Raw genomic sequence first — 15,906 nt, 5'->3', positions numbered from 1 at the left:
TGTGTGTATGTGTGTGTGTGTGTGAGAGAGAGAGAAAGAGAGAGAGAGAGAGACAGAGAGAGAGAGAGAGAGAGCGCCTCATTCATGAATTCCATATTTGGAAATTTACCTACTTGCTAAAATTTATTTGTAGCCTCGGAGCCAATACTAGTGGCATTTACTCAGTCATCTGTGGACAAAGAAGAGCAAAAATATTGAGTTTCCAGGTAACAGCTGAGAAAGAACAAGGCAATGTACCGCCTTGTTTTTTCAGCTCTCATACTATAAACAAGAGCTTTTTTTTATTCTCCCCGCCCCACTGCCACCTCCTACCAGCAATACTCTTCCACTGAATTATACTGAGTTACATCCCCAGCACCCCACCCCACCCTTTTTTTAAAAAATTTTCTTCTTCTTTTTTTTTCCTTAGTTTTTTAAATATTTATTTATTTATTTATTTATTTATTTATTTACTTTGACACAGGACTTGCTGAGTTGCCCAGACTGCCCTGGAATTTTATAATCATCCTATCAGTCTCCTAAGTAGCTAGGATACCAGGCCTGTGCCACCATGTGTGGCAATCAAGTGCCTTTTAAAAAGTCTATTTAGTTCCATGCGTTTTCCTGATTAAAATGCTCTTCCCAAGAGTAGTACTGAAGTGTGGTCTCAGGTTCCTAAATATAGAAAACTACAATATGCCTAGGGAAGAAAATAAATGTGCAGATAAGTTGTGCTCAGGGATGAGGTCTAGTGCTTCTGGCTGGGAGCTTAATGTTAATGAATCTACTATATATATATATATATATATATATATATATATATTTTTTTTTTTTTAACTATGGTGTCTTTTAACAGAAGCACATATTGAGCCACTGGAGTACCATTCTGACACTAAGTTCCCAGAGTTAGCATTCAGACTCCACAGGTTAAAGAGCAGCCATGCCCCCAAGTAACTGCTTTTATATCATGCACTAGTTTGGAATGTGCAGGCCACCAGCACTTCTGACAAACTGGCTACATATCAGTGACTCCCTTATGTTCAAAATGCAACTAGGATGACCCACAGAAGTCAAAAAAGTGAAACATTTATGTTAACAGTTTATTCATAAAGGATACAAATCAGGACCAAATGAACGAAACAATGTGGAATACAGTTAGTTCCGGAACCAGAACTTTTGTTCCTCTTTAAAAGCTTCTGCTAAAAGGGAAAGAAGAGGATAGAGATTGGGGATTGTAGCTCAGTGATGGAGCACTTGCCTTGCAGGCATGAGGCCCTGGGTTCAATCTCAGTACTGTAGGGGAAGAGGAAAGAGGCAGAGAGAAGTTGCTAAAAGATAGGTAATACAAAAAAGTCAAAAGCACAGCAGAATACAGCCCTTTATGGTAAAATAGGCTTGTGATTGTCACCCAAAGACATTACTCATTCGTTCATTCTCTTGCATTCAGCAAACATAGAATGAGCACCTGTTCTGTGCCAAATAGTGTTCTAGGTGCTACAGGGAAGGAAAGGTATGGTACCTATACTCACCCATCATAAGGTACCATTCTTGTAGCAAAAGGCAGGAGAACAGGAGAAAGGTATAACAAATAAATGAATGAACGCTTTACATGACATGGGAGCCTTTGAAAATGAAGACCCCTAGACCCAAGGGAAACTGTCCATATTTTTGCTTAGATTTGATAAAGAATGGACAGCTGTGTAGAAATGTGATTAGACAAAGGGTAGGCCCTTATGGTAATAGACTGAGATAAGAAACAGCAGGCCCTGTCTGTTCCAATTCTTCTTAGCCTCTCTGTGCCTTTCCTTCCTCCCAGATATAAGGTAGGGTCCTTTTAGAATGAAGATCTCATGATCTAGGCCAGAGAATTTCTTTATAGCCAGGAGGAAGTTAGAATAATATTTCTATGTTTTCTGGATATCTTTGGAGGAAAAAGATTCTAGTTTTCATGATCTGCCTTGAGAAAAAAAAAAGGATTCTAATTTGTATGGCCCTTTTTGAGGGAGACAGGGAAGCTAAAGAAAGAAGGGCTGGAGAAAGTCAGAAGGAGATTGCTTCTGCAGCCCTCCCAATATCCTCCCGTTCAAGGTGGTCAGCATGCCAAAGTGCCCTACTTCTGGGAATCATTTTCTGAGTCTCAAGAGTGCTGCAGAAGCAACTGTGGACAAAACTGGCCACGTCTTAGTTCTCATGGAGCTTGCAGGCAGCATTAGGGGGCAAAAGAGGCAGAGGACAGACTGTAAATGAATAAGAAAAAAAATATGTCAGATAGTAATAAGTGCTAAAGAGAAACTAGTGTAAAATCCCTGGGTAATGAGGTGCCGACTGTTTTCACACAGGGGAAAACTTTCTGTGGCAGTGATACATTCACAGAGGACTGAAAAGTGTCGGGGAGAACTGTACAAACATGTGAGAGTAGTCAATTCCACATAAAGCCAAGTGTCAACTTAGGTATTGGATAAAGGAACTGCATGATCTGCCTTGAGAACAAAGGGTAAAGTATGATAGGAACAGTAGAAAATGAGATAAGGCTGGGGATCTATCTCAGTTGGTAGCGTGCTTGCCTTGCATGCACAAGGCCCCATGGCTTGTGTTCAATCTCCAGTAGCACGGAGAGAAAAAAAAAATGAGATCAGGCAACTTGTAACAAATTTGAGAACAAAAGGTTCTGGAAAGCCACTGTGAATACGTTGGATTTTATTCAAGGGTGATGAGAAACTATAGGAGGATTTTGAGCAGAAGAATGAAACACTTTGACTTATATTTTAAGCATTTTGCTGCTAAGAAGAAATGAGATAAGGCAACAAGAGCAAAGACATTTGAACTGTGGGAATCTTACTGAGCATTCTTGGGATGAGTACCAGGGTGACCTGGACTAGGGTGGTGCGAGGGAGTCAGAATCTGGATGTATTTTGAAGGTGGAACCAACAAGATTTACTACTGGCACGGATTTGGACTGTATGGAAAAAGAGAAGTCAAGGATGACTCTAAGTCTTTTGCAAGGACAACTGGATAGATGTTGTTGACATTAACTCAGCTAGGGAATACCAGGAAGGAATCTGCCTATCTTTTAAGTGTTTCTGGAATACGTGGTGCTATAGTGCAGCTGGATTGCCTTGTGACTACACTATTCCTAATTACTCTGGCTGCTAAATGTTTAATGGTTAACCCATGTAAAGTACTGTGTTTGGGATTAAGTAAAGACTCAATAAATATTGCCTGGTATTTAACTACACTTTAAAACATGGTTTAACATCTAAGTAAATTATTTTGTAAAATATCCAGAACCACCAGAGCAAAAATACAGATAGTCATGAGAAAATAATACAATTTTTTTTCTTGACTTAGTGACTTGCCATTTTTCTAGGTAAAGAAAGTATGTTCCAAAAAAGAAAAAGAATGTTCAAGTATATAAATATACAAGAGAAACTAAATTTAAATGCATGGCTCTCTGATCTTTTCTTTCAGAATAACTGAAATGACAATTAGACATTTAAGAGACAGAGATTAAAATAGAGAATCTCTGGGAAATGTTGCTGGCGGGAAGATACATAACCTTAATAAATCAGAAAATCTTTCAATCTTACTGTTTTTCGCCCCGTGCTGTATAATTTAGTACCATGAAAATAAAGACAATGTGTGTCTTATAAGAGGGTAACTAGCACAGGATGTGCAGGTCCCACAGTTGCCCATTGATTATTTTAATGAACTTTTAAAATTAAAATTTACATACAACAAAGTACAACTTCAAAAAGTTCCATGAGATTTGATGGATACTTTGTGTAATCACTGTCACAATTAAGATAAACAATATTGCCCAGGCTTGGTGGCAAGTTTGTAATTCCAACAGCTCAGGAGGATGAGGCAGGAAGATCTCAAGTTCAAAGCCAGACTCAGCAACTTACTAAGGCCCTAAGCAACTTAGTGAGACCCTTCCTCAAAATAAAAAATAAAAGAGGCTGGGGACGTGGCCCCCCTGGGTTCAATTCCTGGTTCCAAGAACTAATAATAATAAACAATATTGCCATCATAGTAAATCTCCCTCCACCTCTTTTATATTGACTTTATATTGACTATTGTAAATGATAACTCAAAAGTCACTCATCTCTATCTAGCCAGGGAAAATCACACCTGTGCACCTGTGGTGATTCTCCTACTGGAGAGGAGGGACTTCTACCCCATAGTGACATTATTTGGTATATTTGGGGAAGGAGGAAGGTATTAGGGAAGTTTTTAAGAGTTTTATCTAATATTATTCTTTCCCCAAGTGCTCTCAGATAAAAATTGTTTCTATTTGTCTTTGGGTGGGACTTTTCTAACTGCATATTAAAGAAAGATAAATAAAATACTCTAAAATGTAGAAGATGGAGAAATGATAAGGACAAGAGAAAAAGGATGAGCATCTACCAGCCTGGGACCCAAATCTTGCCTCTAACATTTGCTAACTGCATGACCTTGGACAGGATTAGTTAACAAGACTGAGCCTCAGTTTCTCCATCTGTAAAGTGAACAGTGGCCTCAGGTACTGACTTCATGTATTAGTGCTTCTGCCTTCCTGATGACCTGTGTGCCTTGAGGGCAGCACCTGTCCCCACCCCACAGACCTGGCCCACTGAAGGGAGCTGATCTAGGTTGTGGAACCCCCACGGTGTGGTTCTGAGGGTCTCCTAATTCTCTTGGCCTCACACCAAATTTGATTCCCTCAGAAAGATTCTTTCTAAAGATTCCATTTGTCTTCTGCCATTCTCTTTTCTCTTCAATACTCCTTTCTTCATTAATAGATAGAACTTTTACAGATATGGAAATGTAACCTAATTTTTTTTCTATTTTTATTCAATTTCTATTTAAGGTCTTTTTTCTGTTTTTGTTTTTGTTTTTGTTTTTGTTTTGTGTGTGTGTGTGCTACCATTTGATGAGAACACAGAGGCATTCACCCTATCAAGGTCAAAATAATTTTACTAAAAGAGGAGCCACTGAACTACAAAAACTCCCCTTAAATTTTTCTCACAATTAATACTTCTAGTTTAGAAAAAAAAAATAACTAGCATGCCTTAATACCTTAGCTTATCTCTACTAATGTAATAGATCTAACTGGTGGCTAAATCTTGCCTCTCTTGGAATTATAGTGTGTTTCATTTTGTGCCTAAGTCCCTGATACCTTAGGCAAAGCTTTTAAACTATTTGGACATAAGCTCTCTCATTTACTCATCGGGAGATAAATTTCGGCATGAAACTACTTTACACAGAAGAAAAAGCATTGCAAATAAATAAAGCCTTGTGTGATTGGAAAAATCTAAGGGTTATAATTTTATTTGATATGTATATATATAACACTAAGAGTCTATCAATCATAATACACAGGTTGTGCATCCCTGGATTTATAGGATAGATTTATCCATGCATTAACTTCTTTGTGATCTTGGATTAGGTAAAGATTTCTTAGATCCAATATCAAAAGCACCATTCATAAAAGAAAAAAAATGATGAAAATGCAAATTTAAGAATTTCTGGTCTTTAAACAGAAGACAAAATATCTTCTCTGTCATGAGAATAAAATATGAGCCATAGACTGGGAGAAAACATTTGCAAATCTCATATTTGATAAAGAGCATGAATCTAGAATGTATGATGAACTCCTAATACTAATTTTTTTTTTAAAAAAGCAACCTCTAATAAAGAAATGGGCAAAAAAATTAAACATACACTTCCATAAAAAATCATACAGGTAGCAAACAAGCACAAAAAAATGATACTTTACATGATTAGTGAAATTCAAAGTAAAACCAGAATGAGCTATATGAATTAGAATATCTAAAAGCTTTAAAAACTGACCATACCAGTGTTGTAAAGTACATGTAACAAGTGAATGGTAAAAATGTAGAACAGAAAATCACTGTAGAAAATAGTTTAGCACTTTCTTGAAATGTTAAACCACTACCTGACCTGGTCATTCTACTTCTAGATATTTACTCAAGAAAAAGAAAAGCATACGTCGATACAAAGAATTGGACACAAAAGTTCAAAGAAACCTTGTTATGGTGGTACCCAAACAATGGGAACAATTCAAATTTCTTTCAACAGGTCAATGGACAAATTATGGTACATACATAAAACAGACTTCTATTCATGTATCTACTGATACATGCAACTATGAAAATGAATCTCAAAACAGTTATGATGAAAGCAACCAGACCAAATAAAGTACATGAATATTGAAAATTCAAACTAATGCATGTGATTTGAAAACAGAACACTGTTTGCTGGGGAATGGAGGTGGGAAGGGAAACTGACAAGGAAGATTGTATATTTCTATGGGGGAATATTTCATTCAGCACTTTAATTAGAATTATCTTAAATCCATAGATCACTTGGATGATAACTGGTATCTTTAAAACATCGAGGGCTGGGGGTGTAGCTTAGTGGCAAACTGCTTGCCTAGCACGTGTAAGGTACTGGATTCGAGCCTCAACACCACATAAAAATAAATAAATAAACTGGGCACAGTGGTGTACACCTGTAATCCCAGCAGCTCCGGAAGCTGAGGCAGGAGGATCGGGAGTTCAAAGCCAGCCTCAGCAAAAGCGAGGCACTAAGCAACTCAGTGAGACTTGTCTCTAAATAAAAAACAAAATAGGGCTGGGGATGTGGCTCAGTGGTTGAGTGCCCCCGAGTTCAATTCCTGGTAGAATGAATGAATGAATGAATGAATAAAGGTATTGTATCCATCTACAACTAAAAATATTTTTTAAAAGACATTGAGTCTTTACCTCCATAAACACAATGTGTCCTCAATTTATTTAGATCTGCTTTGACTTTTCATTTTACTGTGTCATGTAAAATGAGAGGTGAGAATTGAACTTCAATTTAACGATATAGAGGTCACTGGTGTCCTCAACAATAACCATTTCTGTTGCTGGGGTGGAGGGGATGAGACTGTCAAAGCCTCAGTGGAATAACTTAACAGAAAATAGGAGAAGTGGAAATAAATGGAAGAATTTTGCTGAAAAGGGAAGAAATAAGATGATAATTACAGGGACAAGGAAAAGTCAATAAAAGATGTTTAAGCAGTGGTCTACTGGAGGGTTGCTGTGGTTTGGATATAGCTTGTGTCTCCCAAAAGTTCATGTGCTGGAAGCTCACAATTCACAGCCCAGCAATATTGAGTAGTGGTAGAAGCTTTAACAGGTGAGGAACAGAGGAAGGTAATTAGGTCATGGGGTCCCACCCTTGGAAAACATTAATGGTCTGTCAGAGATTAGTTCCCACGAGAGTAGGTTGTTATAAAAAGAATAAAGCCTGGCTCCCTAATCTCTCTTGCTTCCTGTCTTGCCTGTGACCTGTCATGCTTCTCACCATGCTTGAGGCATTCAGAAGGTCTTGATCTGGGGTTGAACAAACGGAGTCACCAAATCTTCTAGCTTCCAAAACCATGAACCTAATGAATCTGTTTTCTTTATAAAGTTTCCAGCTTCTGATATTTTGTTTCTAGGAACACAAAACAGGCTAATATGTGGGTAAAAATAATAATATCCACTCTGGGAAAAATGAATTTTCACTCTTGCTGGGATATTATATACTAATAATAAAATAAGAGAAAGTGGTAGGGAGAAAACAACAATGAATTAATGTGAAATTCTGATTTAGAGGAACATGAATCAACTAAACTGACAATAGAATAGGATATCAAAGTTCAAATATTATTTTAGAATTCAGTAGCTCTTGCATCTAATACTGAACCCAAATTACTAGTTCAGTGAAAAAATAGTTTTAACATCAATTAAAGGACTGGTATTAATACTACATATAAAACGTGCATTTGTGTGTGTGTGTGTGTGTGTAACTTTTGTCATAGAAGCTTACAGTTTGTACACACTTGGAAGAAAATCAACTGACACATTTCATCAAGGAGGCTCATGAATAAGATGAGAGTGCTTAGGATAACAAACCACAATAACACAGTAATTTAAAATTGAAGAGGAGCTGCCCCCTGGGCTCTACCTAGAGGAAGTTATCAATGGAAACTTGGATAAAAGTAAAAAAGAAAAAGGCTTTTAAAGATTTGCATATGATTCTTATCATGCTGCCTCTGTTATGATACTTAGAATTAAATATCTAGTCTTACTTATCTCTGAAGGGGTTGACTGATTAAACCATGAACCATGACAGGTTTCACCTTTCTGGTGCCCTGTGTGAGCTACTCTGAGGTTGGAGCATGTGTTGATTGGGCTATGACCCCTTCTCTGTCAATGCTTTTCTTTAGTGCCTTCCCACATTGACTCTGGATTTGGCAACAGTAGCAACTTTAACATAAACTTTAATCCTGTTCTCATATTTTCAGCTTCTCTTGGACCCTTAAAAGGAGAGAGATGCCTGGACTATTCTGCTGAGAAGATGTAGGAGACTTATATCAATCCACATGCCACACACCAGCTGACCTTCCTACAAGCATGAGTAATTCTAGCCAAGACCAGCAGAACGACCCAACCAACTTATAGAGCCATACAAACAATAAAGTTGTTTAAGCCACTTACATTTTGGGTCATTGTGCAGCAACAATTGCTGACAGAGTGCTCAAGCTGGTCAGACCATTGCTTGATTTGTTCTGCCTCTGAAATAACCTGGATGGGTTAGGGCCAACTACTGTAAGGAGTGTGGAAAATGGAAATTAAGACTGTGGTAGTAGTTTCTTTACAAATTAGCAAACATGACGATGTTTTTTGAACTGGATCCGAATCCCATAAGCTAAACCTGTTTACCTTAAGTTTATAATCTTCAAAATGCATGAGATAATATAGTTCATCTCTGCATAGAATAATATGTCCCTACCCCATCATATTCATTTTCTTTGTGTTCCTCCGGTGATGGCTAATGGAATGCACTCACACCTACTGCTTAAGGTCAAACCACAGAATGTTCTAATAGACTTGGATATGAAGTCAGTATTTGCTGGCCTTCCGCTAGATGCCCTAATTAACAAATCTGAACGAGGGTTTCTTCCCAGCCAATGAATTGCCTTCAAAAACAGCTTTCTCTTTGTATGGAAATTCTCCATTAAAGACAAACAAACAAAAACACTTTTTTTTTTTAAGTCCCCAGTGCTTGCTTTGCAATATTCAGAGCTGCCCTATTAAATGTACTCAAATGGCAACTGTTTCCAAAATGATGACTTCTACCTTGATCCTTACCAAAAAAAAAAAAAAAAAAAATAGGCAATCCCAAGGCACTTTCTCAAATTATGTTAACATGTAGTAAAAACTTTAAGGGCTAGGGGTGTAGCTCAGTGGTACAGTGCTTGCTGATTATGCACAAGGTCCCATGTTTGATCCTCAGCATTACAAAAAAATTCTAAAGACATTCCTACCTTTCCTTAAAAATTCATAATTTTCAACGTCAAACCAAGCATATGAATTATACCACATTCATATATTCTGAGAACTTCTTGCAAATCTTGCTAAAGTGTGGTCCATGGACCAGCAGCATCACTACTGAAGAGTATGCATTGAAGCAAAATCCACAAGAGGTTATTTTTCACTCTTATTATTACATTAAAATTATTTTCACTTTGTATTTCACTTCATCTAAAAGATGAAGTCTTTATATTTAGCTGTAACGAGGAGACCATAGTGGCAGGGTTCCCTGTTATTTTCAGCAGCTGGCAGCCAGTCATAACAGGGGCAGGGAGGTGGGGAGGGGGTGCTTTGAGAAGTATTGATCTTTCCCATGTACATACACACAGAAGCTGAATGAGACATTTCTAGACATTGACTTACATTTGCTGTTATGAACCATGACCCTTTATTTCTTTGTGCTGTTCCAACTGCCCTCTTTCATAATCCTGCTAGGTATCAGTCATAGCTCTAATAACATTTTACCCCACATTTACATGCGCCCCCCCCGCCAAGACCAGACAGCATATTTTTTGTGAACAGGAACTGAATCTTCAACTTTTTAAAGACTATGCTTGGTAAAGTGTAGGTGTACCCTCCTCTTAATACATGAAAATAATAACTTGGGTCACTGATTAAGTAACCAATTCACTAAGCTTCAAATACATGCAAAAATTTATCTACTTTGTTTTCACAGCCAAGTCAATTTGTTTCTCCTATAGTCCACTTCTGTAAATTAGACTTTATTTAGTTCATATGATAGAAAATATTCATACAAAATGATTCCTGAAGTGGACTTTCTTTCTACTAACACTTAGTTCTATCTTTGAATTCCTAGTGATGCCTATAGTTTCTGGTACATAAAACACACTAAAATATTTGACTGAATGAGTGACTTTTAAATTACCATGAGGCTATAAGCATGCTACAAGTAATGGGGGGGAAAAAAACTCCAATGCAAAACATTTTAATAGGTTGTCAAATATACACAGTTATTAGGATTATCTAAATATCACTTATAAAAATTGGTATATCACATTAGATGATTCTATAAAACAAAAACACAAATCACACATTGACAATAACCCCTGCAGTCCAAGAATAACCCCCATCAATAGTACAAATTACAAACACACTAAAAAAAAGAAAAAAAAAAAAAACTAAAGACATTACTTAGACATTTAAACCAAAGTTACTGTGACTAAGTACATTCATTCATCAAGTACAAGAAATTTAGCATTGCTGCTTATAGTCACTAATAACACAATTTTAGGTGCAATTTCACATGCTTTCATAAATCTTCCAGTACAGTTCCCATAGTAAAGTGTCTGTGTGCACTCCATTTTCATTTATATGCAGGTGTATCATACATCATACTTAAGATTATTTCACTTTATAATTACACTGTTTATATTTTAGGTGAACACCAGGCCAAAATTTAACCCCAATGATGACATTAAAAACAAAACAATTCTTGAAAGTACATGCCAATTTGTTTAATTGCATGAGTACCTTTTCCTCTTACTAGAATCCATCAAATTAAGCAATAAGAATTTAAAACATTAACAAAAAATGATGATGACTCTACTTTCCCTGAAATACTAACAATTTTCCTGAACTATTTAAAATTTCAATAAAATCACTGAGTCAAAACGTTAATTTCATAATTTTTTTTTTTTTTTGGTAGTACTGGGGATTGAACTCAGGAGTGCTCTACCACTGAGCTACATATCCCCAGACTTTTTGAGATAGGGTCTCCCTATATTGCCTGGGGGTGGCCTTAAATTTATAATCCACAGCCTCCAAAGTCTCTGGGACTATAGCATGAGCCACTACAACCCCCTACTGCCAAATTTTAAATACCAGTGATTTAAGATTGAGGCCTAAAATTACTTGTACTAAACTGTAAAATACAATTTTAAAATGTGCAGTTAATGTGCTTATGAATATGTAATGGAATGTTTTTCTCACAGTAATGTTATGTTAAACACTACTCTAAATGGACAGTCTAAGTAAACGTACCTTTACCACCAAGAATATTGAAAAATTAAGGCTTTTTTACACTATCAATAGCTACTACCCAAACTCAAGAGTCAAATGAAGTTTACAAAGCTGCAAAATACCTAAACTTTGTAATGGTTAGTTGCCTCACCTTAATTCAGTACTTATTAATCATTACACTAACTCAAATGCTAGTTATCTTTAAATGCATTTTTCTCTATCTCTATTTAAACTGAGTTCCTAACCCACTTGGCCTAGACAGGATGCTTAAAATAGTTAGGGCCTTGTCTGATTAGTTCAAACTGTATACTAGGAGTAGGGATTACAAATGCTTGGCACACATTATTCATCCGATACATCCGATGTTTTTGAATAAACTAAGAAGCCTGGCCTCCAAAGGAAACTGTATTTGTTTCCCAAAATATTAATGAGTAATTACTACATCTTCAGATAATCAAACTGACAATTTTTTAAGAAGAGATTGATGCCTCCTGGGCTATTAAAGACATTATAAGATACAATAGAAAGGAAAACTGAAGCTACAAATATACCAAATCAAGGTTAAAGGCACTGGATAAGGAATAAAATTACAAAGCACTGTAAACAATTTTTAAAGCAAATCAAGTTTAAATGTCAACTCTAAGATAAAATGGTTCTAAAAAGATGACAATGCTTTAAAATAGTGGACATGATTTCTGTAATTTCATGATAAAATTATTTCATTGTTCTAGTTTGTTTATCCTATAATATTTCAATATCCTTAAAAAATAAAATTAAAAATGTGTTTCCAGGTTCCTGAAGCAAGAAAACTACAACTCAAAGAACTATGGAAATTAATTCCTTTTCAAATATTATAATTTGGTAGAGACTTTACAGACATGATAAGAATATCTTGGAAATCATAAATACTAAATTATACTTAATCCAAAATTCTTTAAAAGTTATCTAATTCAGTAGAACAGTCTTGAGGCCCACAGTAGCAAATTGTAGTGTAAAGAGGCATAATAAGTACAATCTTTCCAGACATATAAAACAAAGAATCATGAATACCAATTTGAAATACAAGCTCCATGTTAGAGCCATTTAATATACACATTTTCATAATTATTTCTTGAAAAACTATTTAGATAAAATATGTATCATTTATCGTGGATTTTAATTTATTTCAATCTATGCAACTTCCATCCATATTAAAATATCAATTAATGTAAATACTTTATTATAAAACTATTTTACAATTTAATTTCATTTGAGAAATGTATTCACATCCACAATTTCTTAAAAGTCCTTTATATGAGTGCATTTCATAAGAAATACACTAACATTATTATTTATGTTTCCTAGGGGAGAAAAAATTAATAATCCTATTAACCCAAACCATATCATTAATTTGCTTATTTCTTAAACATTTACATGTTCAAACATGTTTGCTGAATAGTGATCATTCATCCCCACAGTGGCATACTTCCGCATAATCTTAAAACAGGACTAGATAATAGTCACATGTAGATTACAGAAACAGATACTTATTCTGTTACATACAAGCTTACTTATAAAGTAATAACATAAAATGATCATTGGGTAACAGTGATAAAAAAATGTAAACAAAAAGAATTAAATGTTAATCCCTTCCCTGAAAAACAAAGATAAAAGCACTTCTTGTTTTATTAAAACAAAACATGATCTATTTTATCAGAAAGGCAAGACATTGACTTTACAAAACTCTATTTCCAAATACAGATAAAGAAAATCTAGAACAGATGATTCAGACTTTATTGAACTAAAATGTGCAAATAATCTGATAATACTTAAATTTATTAAATTTAATGTACATAGGCTGACACAATCCCATACAAAAATCCTCTGAAGATTCAACATAGTGTTCATTTATATGAGCTTAACACTATCTAACAACAACAACAACAACAACAAAAGTCCATATTGAAGGAAAAAACGAGTAAAACTAAAAAAAGTTTCTTATTAATTAAGACTTGAATTTCATTCCCACAAAAACGTATGGCCAATACCCACTTGGGAATACAGAAAAACATTACATCCCAAGGAAAAATATTTTACACTAATTCTAAATAAAAATAACAAAATGCATATAAAGTTATGCCAGTTTAAAAGATTTGCTAAGTACAGTATTCATAGAAATTTATCTGGTGACTTTGTTTGGACTCAGATATTTGCAAAGTACCCTCAGTGAGAGTTGGGAAGCTAAGAAACAAAATTTCCTCCATACCACATAAAAATGGCACTTGGATTTAAAAGTTTAAATTGTGATTCTGAGGTAAAAAGAGGAGGAAAAGATCTTAAATCATAACTTCAAAATGTGTTCCAGGAATATGGTAAAACTGCTCAACTACTTAGATATATTACTAATGAATCAAAGTGCTTTGAAAGCATTAACATCAAATTATTTTCAAATTTAATTTTAAAGTCTTACAAGTTTTCAATGAAAATTACCTAGTTATTTTTTAAAACGTGGTGTGTGTGTAAAACAAAGGTAATATTTACAAATCTGTTTTTGCCTCTGCCCCCAATAAAATTAGTTTCTCTTTTGATATGATCTAAAGCTGTTACGAATAATAGTGAAACAGAAGCACAGATTTAGATATGTGCCAAACCCTGTACAATGTACTAATTTACACACAGTATTTTTAAAAACACTTACACGATCAGATGCTGTTTTTCACTGCTTAACCAAATTCTGAGAAACACTATATTTAGCAACAAACGTTTATACCACTGCTTAACTAAGTGGGACCACAAATACATGAATTTTAAAAGCAAAACACTCTAAAATATTGTTTAGAGGAAAAATAAAATTTCAATCATTCACCTTTTTGAAGCCTCTGTTTGAGAAAAAGTATTATATGTATACCTACATATCATGTAATGTCTTCTCACATTGTAGTAAATATAGATTCCATTTTTGCCACAAAAGAACTTGCAATAAAAGAATTTTAAAGAAAAAATTTTGTTTCTTGCAAATAATTTCTCTCTTCTGACCCTGGTAAAAATCATCAGTGCCTTTAATTTCAAGATATTTGTTGTTGTTGCTGTTGTTGTCCATTTATGTTGTGTATTTCACAAAGTATAATATTTTGTATTACATAGATAAATGGAAATTAAATGGAAAACCTGCTTTTGGAATGCAACAATTCTAAATCATTTCACTAAGAAGCACCTTTTGATATGCTGGTCTGAACTTTTAATATAAAACCTAAATGGTACTTATTTCTGAAGTAGAATTTTCTCCAGTTTTAATAACTTCATACATAGCAATACTAAGGATATCAACCTGTGCTTTCTAGATTTTGAAGGTGTTCTAATTATGTCATAGGTTAGATATGGCTCATTTTCAAGGTTGGGTGGACAGATTTCATGATACATTGGCTACAGAAAGCTAAATAAACTCTTACTGAATAATGGTTTGCATTTTACTTGAGCCAAATAGATGTTCAGGCCATGTACCACCACATTCCCTGCTTAACATTCCTGTTTCTTTATTCTTCATAGTTTTCTAATGAACAAATTAGTATTCCTGAGTAAGATTATAAAAAAGTTAACCTTTCTACCAAAAGTATAAAGACAAATAAAATGTTGACTCACAATACAAAGTTTTTACACAGCATTACAGGTGCAGAGATAATGACTGCTGCTCTTTATGATGATTTGTCCACCACTTAAAAAGACTGCAGCAAAAGATTCAATTGTCTAAAATACTTCGAAGTACAGTAATTAAATGCTTTAGACCATAAACATATCCCTCATCTATTGTGTTGCTAGGAAACACATGAGCAAAATCTATCATTCGCACTTCTACTTCCGCAATCTCTTGGCAACCAGTGGGAAGATGGTAGAAAACTTTTTCCAGTTGGGAAAGTACATTTCCATTTAAATGTTCCTGTGACATGCTTTTCCACCCATTGTCTTGCTCCATATTTTCAACTTTCAATGAAGTCTGACTGTGATGTTTTTTTGAATACATTTTTCTGTGACGAGCATACATCTTGGATAAGCTTTTACCTACTGAAGCCTCTATTTTTCCATTTGCTGTGGAACTTAACACATGAAAGTTATTGTTGTACTCCAGTAACTCTGTGTCTGACAATTGTCCTTTGGACAAAAACTTTTCTGCCAAAGTTCTGTCATTTGATTTTGTAGTGGTTGGCTGAGATGAACCTTCATAAACAAATAGTAATGAACTTGCATAAAAGCTAAGCTGTTTCTGGCTTTCAAACCACTGCAGAATTTTCTCAATCTTCTGAATACTGGCAGCAATAGCATCTTTTCTTAGACAGAACCCATTATGAAAAAACCTGGAGACTCCTATAAAACAATACATTAGGATTAGAATCAATGTATAAAATAGTTATCATTTGGAAAGTGGATTCATAGTAGATAAAATTCTTCAGTATTTTCCCCACCATCCTTACAGTTACTTCGCTAAACTTGGAATTCTAGGAATTCCAGTTAGACATAGAAACCTTAGATCTCAATTTTTGGTGATGAACTCATATAAGAAAACATT

The 15,906-nt window shown here is 34.9% G+C and overlaps 1 protein-coding gene across 3 annotated transcripts in view; it reads right to left on the bottom strand.

The window, feature by feature from the left end:
* Positions 1-10,316: 10,316 nt before the first annotated feature.
* Ipmk (inositol polyphosphate multikinase) overlaps positions 10,317-15,906 on the bottom strand; it is a 49,509-nt gene continuing 43,919 nt past the window's right edge. For all 3 annotated transcript variants that reach the window (XM_046419577.2, XM_046419575.2, XM_046419576.2), the window contains exon 6: positions 10,317-15,704. In XM_046419577.2, the coding sequence (XP_046275533.1) occupies positions 15,082-15,704 (623 nt within the window). In that variant the 3' untranslated portion in view covers positions 10,317-15,081. The remainder of the gene's footprint in view (positions 15,705-15,906) is intronic.

Source organism: Marmota monax, unplaced genomic scaffold (assembly GCF_021218885.2).
Source record: "Marmota monax isolate L192 unplaced genomic scaffold, Marmota_monax_Labrador192_F-V1.1 WCK01_AAM20220418_F8-fsc00019, whole genome shotgun sequence".
Taxonomy (NCBI): Eukaryota; Metazoa; Chordata; class Mammalia; order Rodentia; family Sciuridae; genus Marmota; species Marmota monax.
Note: the sequence above shows the minus strand (reverse complement) of the source record. Positions and strands in the feature narration are given on the sequence as shown.